Below are 18,534 nucleotides of genomic sequence, written 5' to 3' on the forward strand. Positions count from 1 at the left end.
AATTTTAAATAGAAATAAAAACATTAGAATCGGTTCTTTGGCATAGTACAGAAGTTGACAGCTCCTACTATTTATATTGACTGCAAGTCCTAAAGAAGAATTTCCTGTATTTGGAGCAAGGGGAACAGGATGGGACTTGTCATCGTTTCAAAACCAAGCAGATTAAATGAATGTCCCTTTATGGATTTCAAGTGTCTTCCATTTGTAATTTACTTGATGTCTTCAGTACTGATTCCATTTTCACTTGCATTATCACAGCTGAATATTTCCTGCATACAAGGTAATCATCAGTATAGCAGTAAACCCCGTTAGTAAACCAGCGTTCTGAATAAGGAAGAATGTGAGATCCATCTTTCTTCCTGTCACTTTCTCTCGCAGCATATCATTCATCTCTGGGAACTGAAAAAAGGGATATTTTTAGGTAAGTATTGCCATCTTGTGGTAGCATGCATAACTTACGGCATTAAGAACTGAACCATATTGCTACTTTGGACTGAATATTAGAACTAACAGAGGGTGAAGGCAGTCACAGGAAGAGGTCACACTAATTACTGTGAAAAACCACTTCACCAAGGATGGTAAAATGAAATGGTGTTTTGTTCCTCTCTACTGTGATATCACCTGGTTGTCTCTAATGCAAATTTCCTCTTTTTGATTCCAGCAGTCTCCTAGGTCCAATTGTTGGTCCATATGTTGCTAGGAGCAGCTGCCCTTGTATTGCTAAATGTTGTGTTTCTTCCTTCACTAGTATAAACAGAGAAATCCTTGTTCAGGAAATGGAAGATTACGATTCTGCTGCTTTATCTATAAGAAAATGAAGCGAAGCTGAAAACACAGACAGTCCCTCAGAAATAAGAAATCTGTTACAAATAGAAGGTCTGGTGGGCTGATGAGGTAGTGGTAAAGCAAGGAAGAAAGAAGAAGAATGTTCTGAAACTGGTAACACGTGCAATATTACACTACAGCGCAATGAAGGAATTCTTCATTCCGTAGCATGCATCTTAATGGCAACATAACAGCAAAGGATGACTGATCTGCTGTCAGCTGCAGAAAGAAAGATACTTCCTCTGAGAGCCAATGGAGGTGATGGCAGACGAGCACTGGTGATAAAGTCCCCTGTATGGGATGATTCAGGGTATGTGTTTGCTGCAGATAAAGTCAACTGCAGTGGATTTTGACAAACATACTCAAATAAGCTTTAAACTCTTCTCCTGTTGTGCTGAGAGTAGTATAGCCAGAATGCAATGAAGACTGTATATTTCAGCGTTAGTTTAGAAACCTTCAGGCTGCGTGACTCAGAAGCTGTATCTTTCTTTGATCTCACAAGGCAAAAACAGTCATTGAAGGTAACGCAATTCTTGAAGAACAGACTAAGGTTAGTGGGAAGTGGCCAAACCTTCCCAGAAATCATTCCAGAGCTTCGTAATCCTCTTGCACAAGAGGCTAAGACAACAAACCAGATTAGCTTCATGCCATACAGCAAGGCTCATTTGTGCACACACCTCAGTGTACACATTCTCACATGCCCACAGCCTCACCACACAGTGATCTTACTGGCAGAGGTTGGACTATGCCAATATTGGTGGAAAAAAGAACAGCAAAAAGAAAAGAAGGAAGGAATGACATTCTAGTTAATCCTACCTGGTTCTGGACAAGCAAACCAGAAGTGTGTGAAAATCGTAACAGAAAGCAGAAAGCCAGACCTCTGTACAGAGCACCTGAATACCCTATTTCAGACTTTTCAGGGGGAAGAAAAATTCAAATAGGTAACTGATACAATCCAAAAACCTATAAAAAGAGAGAGAGGTTGGGCAGGAGGGAGGGAGACAGAAACAGAGAGAACAGAACAACAGATACAAAGAAAAGAATGTTACCTACTTCAATGGATTTAATAACAAATTTAAGTTGAGCCACTCTAAATTTATGCCATGAGTTTTACACATCACAGTTGAGTACACTACTATTCATTATATAAGAGTGAAACAAAACGAAAAGCATTAGCAACTAAGGTACTGCAGACTTGTAAAATAAACTATCTATATTGTTCATTTAACTCTAACGTTATTACTTATTAAATCCTATGTTATTACCTAAACTATAATAGTATTTAATGAAATAGTCACTGTAACTATAGTTCTTAAATGCATACAGAACCAAACTGGGGTCTCAAATCTTTTCAAATTCAGGCCTCACTCTTCCAGTTCTACACTCAAATGGATTCTCATGTGGCAGAAGTAAACACCTTTGCAGATACATCTGTTCTTACAACACTGAATTCAACATAATAAAACTTAAAATTTTTGAAGGATCTCTCTCATTTTGAGATAAAACATCATCATAAGAGTAAATTACGGAATATTGCTGACTGCCTGTGAATCCAGATTTTATTTCCTAACGTCTAAATCTGCTCTGGATCTTAGCACAATTTCTTTGGCCTGTATCTTCTAGCACACTTTAAAAAATAAATGATAGACAGACTGTTTTGAATAGAGTTCAGCAATTTTCTAGTCTGAACCAAGAAACTGGGGCTGGCACTGTTTAATTTAAACCAGAATAGAATTTCAGTCAGGTTTTTCACCTAAAAAACCCCAAAATTATCACTGTGGTTATACAATACCTTTCACTCAACTCATAACTAAGTATTTAGTTTCATTTTGATGTCGGTGGTGTTTTTTTTTTTTTGCTTTTCTTTCGAAGTATGGTTTAAATAGACAAATGAACCTTTTAAAAATAATAAGGTGAAATACTTTGCCACTTTAAAACGCTGAAACAAAGTATTTATATGCTTTTTTACTCTGATGAAACCAGCCCAAATTCATAAAAAGCTTGTCTCTCTCTAAAACTCCTTTTCAGCAACAATCTGATCAACCCTATTTGTGAAGTGAAAGGCTTTCATGTTTCATGAATAAGCATAACTATTTGTGCACCTCCATTAAGGATATAATTGACAATTTAACTTACAATAATAAGTAGATGACACTGGCATGAGAGGGACAAAATACTAAATTCTACTGGAGACACTTAGTGCAGTCTTTGTTTTCTTGAAGAAAAATAACTGAAAATGAAATTATATCTCACCATATCTGCTAGAGAGATGTACAGGAACATTCCACCAGCTACGGCAAAGATGATGTTAGGAGCAAAGTTGTTGCCTACTAATATACCAAAAGCCATCCCAATGTAACAGGAACATGCAGACAGAAAGTTGAAAAACAGAGCCTGCCGAGCACTCATTCCTGCATTAAGCAAGATGACAAAATCCCCTAAAAGAAAACAAAGAAAGAAAAACAACAACAAAAAAATCTTCAAAAAACGATATTGTGATTATTTTCTGATTTCAAAGGAAGTCTCAAGAAAAGACATGATTTGTATACAAATTACAACACCCTGCTGTTTTTCTTCATTCAAGTAAGTGATGAGGATTTCTGTTCAATACTAAGGTAACTGAAATATTCTAAAGCAAGTAGGTGATGCACAATTGAGCTAAGAGCACAGGAACACAGAACTACCTGTAATGATTTTTTAAAAAAAATAATTAATACAACAGTGTATGCAGTATATATGAACAGGGCAATTAACACCTCTCTAATACACACTCCCAGCTTCTACGCACCTGCACTTGGGAACTTCCTGTGCTAGATGTGTATTTTGGTGCTTGGGAAGTTTTTGATTAGTATTTTTTCCATTAATTTGTCTAAACTTTCTTTCAGTCAACTGCCAACTTTTGGTGAGCACAACCTCCTACAACAGTGATTTCCACAGTAAACATGTTGAATGAAGTTCCTTACCCAGTTCATGAGGAAACTCTTCACACAATATGGCTATGGAGGTACTAAGCCCTTGAAACAGAGACAAAGTGAAAGAAGCACCAATAGCCAAACCATCTATGAAATTATGTACGGCATCACTCAGTGTTACCATCCAAGCAATGGTCCCAATCTTTGACAGTGGATGCCCGTTAAGACACTTGCATAAGCTGCCTTGGGTGGCTTCTTCCTGGAAAAAAATAACACAGTAAAGCAACTACATAAAACACTGAATAAAGAAGCCAACGAATCACACTTCTGTCTTTAAATGAATGCCAAGTATAAAATAAAGCACTACTGCATATGGAGACCAAAATGCTTCATCAAAGAAGCAAAAGGCACAGGCAGCAGCAGCAAATGTTTTCTGTTTCAACAAGTTAACACGCAGGGCCCAATCACTCTTCTGATTACAAAGCTTTATTCTTCAGCTGAGACAGAAAGCAGTTCAGACCACAGTGGTCTGAATGTCTCTCTGGAGTCTCTGTCAGATTAAGAGAGTGCCAAGGCTCCTCACAGCCTCCTCAGCCACCTCTGTTAAGCATTTACAGTGAGAAGGATCTGATCACAGTGACTGACAGCATCTGTATTTCCTACCTAAAACACATCTGGACCAGTTACATACTGCCAGTACCTCATGCTCTCAGAGACACACTTAGCTGCCACAGTAACAGCCAGGTACATGTGAATATAGACACACATCCAGATACTCCATAAACTTTATTTCTGATTTTGGGCAATGATAGTCAAGTCCAGCTATTCAAATTAGTTTCTACAAGTGCATGTTTAATAAAAACAGCAGTGGGTAATTCTGACTGTGCAAGTTGAAGGCTCAGAGCATGAAAACAACAGGCTAATATAAAACTGCAATGCATATACATACCAGGGATCTCAATAATTCCTCCCAGAAGGAGAAGTAATTTATACATACGGTACCATGAAGTAATGAAAAACTTGAAGCAGATAAAAGGAACTGGCATTTTAGCTGGGAGCACAAACTAAAGTCCCCTAAAAAATTCCTCATGATCCTTTTTGATAAATTTCTGTACACACATATATTGTAGTTACATAATATTTGCAAGCATTATAGTATTTCCCCCCTAAAAAAAAGGATTTTCATATAAGGCATTAACTAGTGCTTACTTACTGGAATACACAAGCAGTAATATATACATCTGCGTGCCCACAGACATATTTATACACCTCTCCTTCTCTTGTAGGAGAAGGGTGTTGAGGAACACCTCTTCCTCCTTATGAAAAGGTCACAGATTATTCCAAGAAATTTTCCTTAGTTATTAAAAAGAACATTGCAAATTGTTTTAGTTTTGCCACATCAAATGCAAACGGTACCAGACAACTCAATTTTGAACCTCATGGAAATATAATGATTAATAAATTCTTACAAAATCTTTAATGACTGAGCAGTAAGGTCTGCCTCATTATTTGCTTACCAGACTCTTATCTGACATACTACATCCTTGTATGTAGGAGCTGCCTTGGGACAGGACAAAAGTTCAGGTCAGGGATTTCTGAGTCAGATGCCTATTGCACTACTTGGAACTCGTAGCTAATATAGCCTTGGTTAAGTAGTGCCACAACTGCCATAAAGCACACTTACAGCTCCTATTCAGTGCATAGGAAGTCCTGAAATTATACTTTTATAATGTGAAAATGAGCAATGGCATCCAAAAATTGGGAATTTCCCTGCCAACTCAAACACATAGGTTTCAGATTTGTACTACATGCTTGCCTTCAGTTTTTGGAGGTTTTCCTCTCAACGTTTCATCTAACACACAAGCAATGCCAATCATATTTTTGGGATGATTAATTTGTACCTGTACTAATTCTGTTTGAGATAGGATCATTTATGAGTAATAGACCTCTCTCTTAATCCACAAAGGCAACCTGAACTTCACTTTAAGAAAGAAATATTACAAAGCAAGCCACATAAGATACATATATTAGGTAACTGGAAGTAAAAAGAAACACGAGTATGAGAAAATTCAAATACAATTAGTGAAGCTCTTCCACCTATTCATTCAGCTCCCTATGTTGTTTTCTGTTCCCTGCTGACCATCCTTCAAGCTGCCTAAGAACTGATGAAGGCATTGTTTTGTAGATTGACCCGATTTCTGCCAAAAGCACATCTTCTTTCTTGGCCGTGTTTCTAGCTTCACTGAGGAAAGGGAGTTTGAGACAATGCAGAGATTTTCATTTTGCATAATTCATTCATTTTTCTACTAAAAAAGAACATTGTTCTTTTGGAAATGACACACACACAAAAACCCCAACAACAACAGCAAGTATATTCTGATAAAGCAACAATATTAATCTCAGGAGACTGTATTTTGAAAAGGTATATTAGCAACTTCTATTATACATGAGAAAGAGAGGTGGTGGTGGTTTTTGTTCTGCAAAAACTTTCTATTACCAAAAAATTCTCACATCACATGCCAAGCATCTCCATAAAATAAATAGTTTTATGAAAAGAGTTTATTAGGATGAAAATTCCTAGAAGAGCAATGAAAACAGTGAGCAAATAATACAAATGTGCAAAAATGTCACTTGTACATACTTGTTTATGTTTGTTCCCATCAAAGCACATTTGTTTTTATGTGGGAACCATGTGTGTGCCTACAGTTTTCTGAGGGCTGTAGGAGCATAACTGGCTTAGCCATAGAACTAAGTAAAGGACCCATTTTCTGGTACCAGTTGCACAGCTGAGAATTCCAATGGCAGTCCAAAGCATTGCATATGTATGACAAACGTAAAAATCTGATCTGAAGGGCTTTTTTGTTGAAATAAATAATTTACAAATATACATGCTGAACTTTATATGCGTGTATGAAGAAAATGAACGTTGAGTAAGAAGATGCTATTAAGAATTAGCTGTTGAACTCATCAAGAATGGAACTGACTCTAGAAATGTGCGAGGTTTGGGTTGCTTTATCTATGTGCTTTTTTTTTTTTTTAAGTAATTGCAATTAATTTAGGAGAACAGTATTGATTTACTTCTAAAAATTACTTTCTTGATTCAATCTTTGAAAATGCAGAAACAATTGTAGTTTAAAATCTAGGAATCAGTTTCTGAGAGGCTTCTGTAATATATATACGGCTATCTGCTGTTTACTGTGTAGCTTTGAAGTATCATAACTTTTGCCTGTAATCTATTTTAGATAATGTCTTGACTTCTGTAAATTTTATAAAGTACAATGACATTGCTTGTCTGGGTTTACATTCTGAACTTTACTAGATTGTGCGTCTGATAGAAGTAGATGAACAACTAATACATATTCTTAATGTTCAAGATAGGGCAGACTACTGACAAATTTACCCTACAAATCTATAGGATTTCAAGGCAAAAACGAACAATGTTTTTCTCTGCTGGACTGCTGCCACTTTGTCATGGTAGTTTAGCAGACGTCACAGAAGAGATGCCAGCTAAGGAGCTCTGTAATACCCAGCTGGACTATCAGGTCTGACTTTTATTAATTATTCATGCAGTTCTGTATTATTTGTATCTCCACAGTTTATGGTAAACCAAAGACATCCTTGGTATTTTTGCTCTTATGAATACAATTTTTTCTTTAAAAGTAATGGCCTCTCCTTTGTTCCCAAACTTAAGAAATTATACAGAGACTCTCTTATTTTATCCTATGATATCTCATCAGATTACTATTGCTATTTCTAATGCATCTCTGACTCCCTCAGACAAGAACCAGACATGTCCTTTTGTGTCCTCTGGAAGTGCCCACAGGACCAAGAAGGAATCCTGACACTGCCTCCAGGGCATAAATAAAGGCCACCGTAAAATTTTGTTATACAACTGTAACATTGTGCACTCGAGGATACAGACATTTCAGCAATTTCCCTCTGAAAAAGCTTTTCTTCAAACTTACTGTTGTCAAGCCATATAATTTTAATGCATAGTAGATACAAATTTTGGGTAAGCACAGAAGAGGTTTCCAAGGTTGCAACTACAGCTGCAAGTGAAATCTGAAAGTATGTGACTAATTAAACATTTAGATTTCCTCTGGCAGTCAGTCTGTTCTGGCATTAAAAGAGAGAATATGGCTGGATCCCCATGGCTGAAAACAGCTACCACACTTTGGCACAATCGGACTTCAAACTCCCTCCTTAAAGCCTACTTGATGATTTCTGCCTACGCTGTGTTTGCCCTCTCTAATAAGCTTTAGGTTTCAAGGACACATTAAAATCCTATTAGGTATGTGTTGGCTTATGCCAAATGGTTCCTTCATAAATACCAAATGCTTGTAAAGTTGAATGCATACCTACCCTCATGGCACTACCCTAGCTGCCCCAAAATCCCTCAGGCCACAATGGCCCTCCCCTGCCCCCTAATGACTCTGAAGGCTACTTGGCCCTTTTGAACCTGCCTGTAGGAGGAAAGAGTAATGATGGCTTTTTTGTTGCTACCTCCAATATCAGCAGTGGGCTATCTGCCACTAGGATTTCCTTGCAGCCAGCCTTGGCTCCAGAGTGAATTTTACTTTCAGGAGGTTTTAATACAACATATTCTTTTCCTGGCTTTGGAGAAATGGAGAGGAAGAAAGAATGGAAAGCATAAATTTTCATAAGAACAATAAGTAGAGAAAAAGAACCATTGTGAAATTTTAAGTTCTTAAAGTCAAGACTGCATCTAAAAGGAGATGTGTGAGTATTCCACAAAGGACCTTAGGGTGACCTACAATACTTTATGATCACGAGCACTGCATCTAAACTAGTAGCTAGAAATAAATGTTATATAGTTACATTTTATTACTATAATATATGGTATGATTTTGTTATGTTTATGTTATGTGTAAGCAGATGACTAGCCAAAACGTAATAATGGAATAGGTCCAGATAAAACTTCTGGTAAACAGGGCAGAAAAACAACACCCATACCACTGGACTGCCTCCACAGACAGTGGAAGGTTCTTTTGTTTGTTTTATAAATCTACAAAACACAGTTTAGGGATACTCATAATACTAATTCCCTCTTGGTGCCCATGCAGTTTTAATTATTAAGCATGTTTTTCCTAGTTTTTAAAATTGCCCAGGATCCATCACACTTCATGACATTTCTACACTAAGGACAAGTACAATTTTGGCACTTTAAACTGTGTGCATCAAATGCCCTGTGATCCTGCGGGGTCAATGCAGAACTCTCAGATTTTCTCCTGGCTGTTAGGGCCTGCCTCCGGCTTCGTCTCCTGCTCTTCACTGCTCCCCACAACCTACTGGCTAAATAACATGGGTGACAAAACAGAAATCTCTACTATGAAAAATCTGCCTTAGCCATCAGAGAATTGTTTCTATGTGTTTTTATTTTTTTTGAATAAGGGACAGTACTGCTCCTCCCTGTACAGGGAAAAGAGCAAAGAAGGACACCAACTTTCTCTTCCTGCTTCCATTTTCTTCTCAGACAGAAGGAAGTTCTATTTGTAGTATGAAAACTAACACAGAGAAATATGGAGAACAAATCTGAAAGAGAATAATACTTAAATGAGGAGGAATGGCTTCTGTCTCAACATATTACCTCCATAATTCCCACAGTATCCAAATATACTGGACTAGCACAACCAGTGCTCACAAGATACTGCACAAAAGTTACTGTATTAGTTTTCGTCATTAACCATTGATTCAAAGGAATCAGGTTCTCACACTTAAGGCTTTACGTAGTCTGGAACACAATATGGATCATGCAACACTAAAACACACTATCACTCTTTAAGCAAAACAATAACAACAACAAAAAAACCAAAATTAACTGAATTATCTGATTAAATATATATATGTCTGTCCTACCCATCCCGACACTGATATCAATAGCTCTTTTTGCTGGCTACAAATTGAATGCATCATTCAGCTTTTGTAAGCTTGCCCCAAAACCCCACATTTTTTTCATAGGGCTCAAGCAAGTTATAAGCTATAAGTTTACAAAAACTTGACAGAAGTAATAAAAATTCATATTAACTCTCCCCTCAGATATGCTTATATAATTGGCAAGGATAAAATAAATAAATAGACACAATTTTCATACCTGTGCTGAGACCACACTGATGCTGTCAAAACCAAGATTTCCATTGCTCTCTATGACGGCTGAATTTGCATAACATGTCCCCCCATTGCTGGATGACAGTGGTTTCGGTGGGTTAGTCTTATCCTGAGAACGATTCTGTTCACCATTTTCGGAGTCATTATGGTCTGTCTAGGTGACAAATAAATAAGTAGGTAGCTAATTAAAACAGAAGCAAAACAACAAACGTAAGAGAATAGAGACCAAAAAAGAAAAGGTGGGGGCATCATATTCATGCTGCCTTGCTTTCAACACCAAGTAAATGTCTAAATGGGCAGCAGTAAACATTTAAATGTTTAAATGAACTCCAAACGTCTCTAAGTTCCTAACTTATCTCTTACTTCTAGCTAATCAGAATACATGTGGGGATTTTTCATTTTTACACCTTTATATAGAACCTCCCAAGCTGAACACATAACCATAAGTGATCAACATTTGCTAGTTATTCACGGCTGCTTGTCAAATAGAGCTTATTCGCCAACTGTTCCCAAAAATAAAGGGCAACAAATTCATTTTTTCTTTTTTTTTTTTTTTTTTTTGGTGCAGTTATTGCAAACAAGGGACAGTTGATCTTCATAATCTTCAGTATCAGCAATAGTTTGGGAAGGAGGACCTTAAGTGAGGTAACAGTAAGAAAACAGGACAGTTTCCTTCTGAGGGGGACCAAAAGTTTTGAGAGGCCCTTCTCTGAGACAAATTCAGCCTCACTCATGTGAGTACACAGAAAACAAGTACTCTGACGTATGGGTAGAAAGCAGAGCCCTGTGCAATATGGATAACCGCAGTCACTAAAGCAGGTCTGTGTACCAGACCATGGGGAAACACAGAGCTTAAGTTACCGAAGGTGAAATTCAGGCACTGTCAGCAGTTACACTTTACAGGTGACTAAGAAGGTATATACGTCACATTGATTTCTCCTGCCCAAAAGGGAGCTCCAGGGGTAGACTCCATTCTCTCCAGCTCTTACACATCTCTACTTTTTTCTGATGCATTCAGCCTAGCATGGCAACAACTTGGCTGTTGAGAGCAACTAGAGCATACGCCAGTGACAGCAGACCACACTCATATCTGGATTCTATTCCCAGCTCTGCTTGTAACTCCCTCAAAAAAGTGAGATTGCTTCCCCTATCCATATGGATTTTAAACAGATATATCAGAGCACGCGGTAAGGCTGAATTCCTCAGATAAAATGGAAAAAACCCCACATTTTATTAAATTATCAAGTATGTCAGAAAATATAACAGGTACTCTAAGGCAAGGCTCGTTCAGTTAGTGATACACTTCATTACCTGGTTATAGATCTTCAATATCACTTTAAGAATCCTTTCCACAAAGAAGAGAATATAGAATCCACCAAACACAGCAACTGCTTTCTCAATATAGTTATCTACTTTGGGGTCAAACCCAAATGCCTAACAGTGAATAAAAAAGCAATGCAAATTAGTCTGTAATCTTAGCACATTTCCAAAAAAACCAAACAAACGAACGCCCCCCCCCCCGATACTCCTCTAAAATACAGACTTTCTACTGACCGTGAGTTTCCATAAGGCTGAAATTATGAAAGATCCTGATCTTTTTAGATTTTTTTAACTTGGATTAAATGTTAACAGTGTTTTAACTCAGTAGAACTTTATATGCGGAATGTAGTAGTAAAGTGCACGACGAGGAGAGTCTAACCTGTAGCCCATTAAAATTCACTAGAATTTTATCCAATGCATTTCTCTTTCTGTCTAGAGGCAGAATAGCCCTTGGTCTTTCCCATGGCACAAGACATAGATCTTGATGGCTCTGCTCACCCAGCCAGAAAGGTAGCTGATGGCACTGAAGCCCACCCACAACTCTTTGGAGATTGCAACCCACACACAGAATCCATTGCAGCATGCTTCTAAAATTAATGTACTTCAGAAACTACTAGGCAAACCAAATAATGATTTCTGTTGCTTACCTCTGGAATGAGCTGGAAAATTGCATTAGAAAAGAGAGTACCAATGGCCAAGCCCACAAAGTAGGTTAAAACCTTGGGGAAATATGACTTCTTTAAGAGGGGAGTTAAAATCAATCCCAGAAGTGATGCCAAGTTAATGATAGTCACAGCCAGGAACCCAAATCCCCAAACTGTGGATAAACAAGCAGAAATATAAAATATTTTAGTATAACACCCACTTCAGGCTGTTTATGACAGCTTCTATCAGCTGTTTCTTCTAACAGCTAAATTGGCACGGAATTGGGAAAAAGAGTGGTTCCCTGGTTGAAATTATACTTCACAAATATGAAAATCTTAAAATGCATAGATACTGCAGAAAGGAAATATCTGGAAACATTGTCTTGGACTACCATATTAAAAATGGAAACTGTGCTAGTATAAGATCTGGGGTGGCCTATCTGCTGCTAGTATAAATCAGGTGTCTCTACAGTCAGTGAAGAGTAAAAATTAAGGCTTACGCCAGCAGTCAAAGTAGCTATAGCATAGACATAAGACAAAACTTCTCACTAGTCCCAGGTTAGATCCAATTGTCATTTACTCCTAAGGAACTCCAAGATAGAAAGTCTGCTGTGTTGGCTGTTCTAGATCCAAAAATCCTTCCTGATAAAGGATGACTCCTTCAAATCATCCTGAGGTGGTAACTTTCTGTTCCTAACACTCCTCCTCCTCTAATTCAAAGTAGTTCTGCTGGCTGAAAACGCTGCCCATCACCGCTTATCAAACAGGTGAGGTGGCAGATAGCTGATAGCAGAGACAATTATAATAGAGAAATGAAAGCATATAAAAAAAAGAGGTTCTAGGTTCAAAAAGATGGACATGTGATTTAGGTACACAATGGGGAAAACCTTTCCTAAGAAGTGGCAAATGTACCATAACTTAGCTTCCTTCAGATTTTTAGAGTTCAGGTACCAGGACTTGTACAAAGCCATCCATAATTATTCTGGAGTCTGAATTATATGTTGGGGGGGGTGGGGCGGCTGGGTTGCTGCTGTTGTTGATAAGCATCACAAAGTTGTGCCTCTATGCATGACTACTGTTTTTCTCCGTGACATCTCAAGTCCCTGTGAGTACGGAGGAAAGCTTTAAAGGTTGCACTGAAAAGGTCTACAATGCTGCCTCAAGTGATGCCACAGAACCATAAAGTTATCCACACAGACAATGGGTTTATCTATAAAAATTAATGACAAATAATAATCAAAGCCAACACAATGTTGACTATATGAGAACAGTTTGGTATAATCCAGAAAGTTGCATCATTATAAGCTTTACAACATGTATGTAGAGAAGTTACCATAAATTCCTTTCTGCATAGCAGAAACTAACAGATCAGATTATGATCTGCAGCTTAATTTTCCTGCAACACAACCAGCAAAGACACTAAGCTAGATTCCTCACCTGCAACTGGGATGGCTCTACTTTATTTGCAGTGTCACAATTTTCATATGTAATGAATTTTATATTATGTCACGAACAGAAAGCACTAGAAACATTTAAAGCATTTGCAGAAGGTAAATCAATGCCAATTAGAACATTCATTTGCCATTTGAGGGCGGGGGGGGAACACACAACTAGATATGGGTAGATTCACTAACCTACATAGGAGATAAATTTTCTTTAAAATAAATTATAATTAAGCTTGTAAATATCTTTTTGAAATCAAATCTATAATAAACAAATGGGCTTCCAATGCCATCATGAGTCACAAACCACTGTTTACAGTTTGGCATTACAATAGAAGCACAAGTCTCTTTCAGTTTAGTATACGGACAACTCTTACACCTTATTCTGTGCAAAATGTACATTTTAAACTGAATTAACACAATAAAAACTCCATTTATCAGATATGAAGCATTTAGTGTACTTGCCCAAATTACTTCATCAGAGACAGGAAATTAGAACAAGTTTCAAAAATTGTAATAAAAAAAGCCAGTACTAATTACTTTTAACAACAAAAGCAAAGAGGATAAATTTACTAATTGTGTGTGTAGATCAATGGATGACAAAAATGATAGGACAATGGAGCTTAAAACCAAGCACCAAGAAAAATATGTTGTTGCCAAATTGTGAGAGAAGTTCTCACGATACTATATGCTTCACTAACAAATGGTCTAAGTTTCATGCTGGTATTCTTTGTTCAGAACAGCAAAACATACTGGGACACTTAACTTGAAGTACATGTTATAAATGATACAACTGCCACCATTTTGTATGCTTAATGCAATAGGAGATGTTTCATAATGTACTAAAGGACCTGTGCTCACAAGTAGGGACATATTCTAATCCACTGGTATGTAATACCTCTTTTGTCACAAAAAAAAAAGGTAAAAGGAAAAGCCTTTCTTCCTGATTTACCAGAGATTAGGGGTGCCAGAAGATAGACGTGGTTTTACTTTTAAAATTCTGTCCTAGATCTGGATGGCCCAAAGAACTTGGGATTTTACATATCAATATTTTGTTTCTGATTTACTCACCCAAAGTGGAAGAATAAGGAAGAATTAAAATAAGTGATTAAATAACCTCAAACAATGAAAGAATAAATTAAGTATTATCCATCTTAGGCATTCCACAGGTCCTGCAATGAGCCTCAGTAGTATGGAGACTAGTTTAAACTAACAAAATTTTTAAAGGAATAAAAGAAATCTAAGATCTTTCTTATATGTTCTCCAGGAAGGTGCTCCTGGGCCTTGTGGCAAGCTTGTCTTTGAGTTCAGAAAGACCTGAAGTGTAATTGGAAAGAAAAAAAGAAAAGATTACCCCATAATTACATAATAACAGGAACTGGTACTCAAGAAAAATACCACAAATTGGGGGGGGGGGGGGGGGGGGAGTTACAAAATTCCAAGACAACTAATGTTGCCAAAGTTCGTGCATTATGGACTGTATTTCACAATATCATGTATGCACTGCTGTCTTAAAATTGGTTTTATTCACCAGGACTCCATCCACACTAAGCTCTTCATGAGTCCATGCATCTCTGAAAGCTGGCTAGTCTGACTTTACGTATCAGAGCAAAGCATTCTGCTTAGGACGCATACTCTCTTCCCCTGAGACTGGTGGTGTGGTCAGCTTTTGCCAACTACCGTTATTCTTTCTGTCTCTAGAACTGTGGCCCCAACAAAGAGACAGCCAGGATACCCAAAGCCACAAGAAATCAAAAAAAAAAAATGGCAGGAGTGCAAGTAAGGTGCCCTCAGAACACCGTTGCTCAGCATTGTTCCTTATAAGAAGTGAGGTCTGCTCCGGGCCTTCCTGAGGCAGGCTCAGGCTCTTCCTTAGCCCCGTCCTGGGATGAAAGGAAATCCTTCTGAAGAAGACAAGCAGAGGGCACAGAACCTGTTTGCCTTGTACAGAAGGAATGCCACTGGGCATTTCCAGCTATTTCATGCAGCCCTATACACCTTCCTATTACCTGTCAGAGAAGCAAGAAAGCGAAGGACATGAGCGTGCCCCTAAGGTCAGCTAGGTTAGATATGAGATATACAAACCCCAAGGAAAAAGGACATGCTATATGCTGCCTTTTAACTTTTACTCTGCTTCAGCAGCACTTTTTTTTATTGAAAGTAGCTGTCCCGTAAAGCTTATTGTACTCATTTCTTCTGTATGTCTTGTCTATTTGTATTTTGGAGGACAGAATATTGTTAAGTGTGTGGGAGTCTCTGGGCAGAAAATTCACATAAGCACAGCTGGAAACATGCAGAGAGATTTTGGTTCATGGGCAGTGACTGAAATCAGCTGGTCTCAATGCTGCCACAATACAGATTCGTTTTGTGATGCGTGGAGGCGTGCATAAATCAACATCTGCATTTGGCACTAGGCCTTTCTGTGAATCTCCCTTCAAAATAGGTACCACTATGTGTCATAGCCTAATACACTTGTGGTTTTAAAATACCCTAACCGTGGGCATTGCAGATTTCTTGCGCTGCAGCCAAGGGAGAGGCAGGGAGAAGGCTGCCTTGCTTATCTGGCTACTGGACATTGCTTCTGAGCTGGCAGGATAAAGGAAAAACAAGAGGGATGGTCTAAATAGCTTAGAAGGCTAACTATAGGTCAAGCTTTCCACGTACAACCTACTTCAACAGCCCCAAACAAAAAAAAAGAGAAAGACAGATCCTACCCTCTGGTGCAGATACTATGGACTTCTTGACAATATGTGCCCTTATATAGTATAAGCAATCTAGAACAACAATGGTAAATTCATGCCATTGTTTCAGTGATTAATCAAATATAATTCTAATTATTCACTGACACAGCTAAGTTTTAGGAATGATCTATAATTCTTAATAAATATAATCACTTATATTAGTCAGAATATTATTAATACTAATATTTCAAAAGTTACAAAAAACACTGCTGTATCTCTGCTCATAAATACTGCCATTCGGCACCTGCTCATCCAACATCCTAACTTTTAACTTTAATTCAGCTGACTCCCTTGGAACAATAAATTTATTTGGAATACTGAGTCAAATAAATAGGCCATTACATATTTGATCCTTATCAGTGCAACAAGTGACTTCATTAACCAGCTGAATTTTCCCTGTTCTACATTTTTTACTGCACTGTACAGTTCTGTGCACAATAAATACAGAAATAATAGTGAGAAAAATAGGAGGAAGGAAGATTAAGGCTACTCAGCCATGTGATGATGTTCCATGTGGAGGGGGCAGCACAGAAGATGAAATGAAAGCAGGAGTCGGAGTTTGGAAAGAATATGAGTATTTTTCCCTCAGTAAAACAGTCACTGGCTCCCCTGATGTCGTGACTCCCACCTGCAAATAATTCCACTCGAATGCAGTCCCCTAATAATTTTACCTTGAGTTGCTTTGATACATGCACATCCCACTAAGTCTGATTTCCCACTGCAAATCACCTGCACAAACTTCCCTTCTGTACTCCCATCTTCTCTCCTATTAACCAGCTATTAGCGAGAGTCCTTATGCTTCAGGGCACAAATCATTATCCAAATAAAACAGGTCAGAAAGACTCTTCCTTTAATGGGCAAATTACTCTATAACTGCCTACTCAGTTCCTTCACCTTTCTCTAAGACATTTTGAATAGATCACTGTTAAGAGATAGGATATTTGTTTAGATAGTCCGCTGACCTGAAGCAGCATTTTAATTTTATCTTCCCACTTTACAACTATGTCCTCCTAAACAAGACACTTCTGTTATGTATAAATAAATTCTTACTATTCTCCTAAGAAAACCCCACTCCAGTTGCAGTATTAATGCAATTAATATTAACTAACCTTCTAAAGAATGTGGTTTAGACGTATCCACAAAGTTCTCCTGATGATCACAGGGGTGAAAAACTAGCTGTTGCAAAACAGCAGGACATATTGTAGAGAAGCTTGAATTTGATACGTGACTGTTGTTCGGTATCCCATGCAAAGAAAAAATTTCCTCACCAGTCAAGCACTAGAACAAAAAGGGATTTTGCCAACTTAATGCATTAATGCAAAACCAAAAAATAAGTCGTACACTGAGAAACCCAAGAATTACAACATGAAAATACTGTAATGCATTTTCAAGGAAGTGTACACTGTGCATGAAAACACTGTGATTGCTTAATGTGAAGCAGAAGTGATTCAAAGTATGTTAAGTAAGATAAATCACAAATCAATGAAACATGTTTTAAATAGACATTTGCAAATCTTATGCCTTATGAACCAGGACAGTCAAACCTTATAATATATTTGGAAAAATAGCTTCAAAGTAATTAAAATCTCATGTAATTACAAAATAATTAAATTTAAGAGCAGACCAGGTACAGTTAAAATCTCAGTGACAGAGTATGTCAGAAAATGATTGGTAATTCAGTGACTGCTTATTCATGTAAGTGACCACTTCTACTTTACAGCAATGCTTCTTACTTATCTCCCCAAATTAGCTGTTTAAAAATGGTCTAAACATTAGCAGCACTTAACATTTTTCTTTCATTTTATAGAAATAATTGTTAACAGCAAACATTGTTTTGTAAAACCATCCCATATTCCAATAAGATAAACTCTTACTTGGGATCTTCACTTTGCCTTCAGCTCAGGACACAACAGTATCTAATGGGTCAAGGATAAATGTACTTAGCAGTGCGAAACCAGGCCAGGGGCAGGGCTGGTTGCTCTGTTCGTTATTTTCAACCAAAAAGGTAAAAGGCAAACCATGAAATATCTTAAAATATATATCTACAGAAAAATTGAGTATTTTTATATGAGATGTTCTATACTGCTGAAGTCTTTTATCTAACACTTTCCGTTTACTCATATTCAATATTTCCTACAATGATCAATAAGGAAAGAGCGTTCTTTTTTGGCTGTAAACAACAGTGATTTGGCTTATTGTTGTACAACAAACACATATTAAGGTTGAGTCTGAAGACAAAAAAAAGTCAAACATTTTCCTTCTACATGAGACATCAAGTTAGAGCATAACTCTCCCTGTAGCAAATCTCAGTGTGGTTGCAAAAGTAAAGCACTGGAAGCCGTAGCTAAATAAAAACAAATGGTCACTCCCTGCTCTTTTCAGTTTTGCTAGCCTTCAGATTCCACAGCACTTCTCCAATAATTCAAGATTATTATTTATAAAGCAAATTCCTTCTAAAGATAAGCCAAAACAAATGCAAGTCATTTACTTCAACAGAGCTGCTTCTGCTTCTGTCAATAAATAT

The 18,534-nt window shown here is 37.5% G+C and overlaps 1 protein-coding gene across 1 annotated transcript; it reads right to left on the reverse strand.

The window, feature by feature from the left end:
- Window positions 1-252: 252 nt before the first annotated feature.
- Window positions 253-17,288, reverse strand: SLC39A8 (solute carrier family 39 (zinc transporter), member 8; the record flags this gene model as incomplete). The annotated part of the gene is made up of 7 exons (XM_009575686.1): window positions 253-399; window positions 3,079-3,263; window positions 3,789-3,996; window positions 9,850-10,017; window positions 11,175-11,297; window positions 11,831-12,000; window positions 17,120-17,288. Coding segments are annotated over 7 exons (1,170 nt in total), but the record flags the coding sequence as incomplete, so codon positions are not given.
- Between the last annotated feature and the right edge of the window lie 1,246 nt (window positions 17,289-18,534).

This window comes from Fulmarus glacialis, unplaced genomic scaffold (genome assembly GCF_000690835.1).
Source record: "Fulmarus glacialis isolate BGI_N327 unplaced genomic scaffold, ASM69083v1 scaffold15724, whole genome shotgun sequence".
Lineage (NCBI taxonomy): Eukaryota > Metazoa > Chordata > Aves > Procellariiformes > Procellariidae > Fulmarus > Fulmarus glacialis.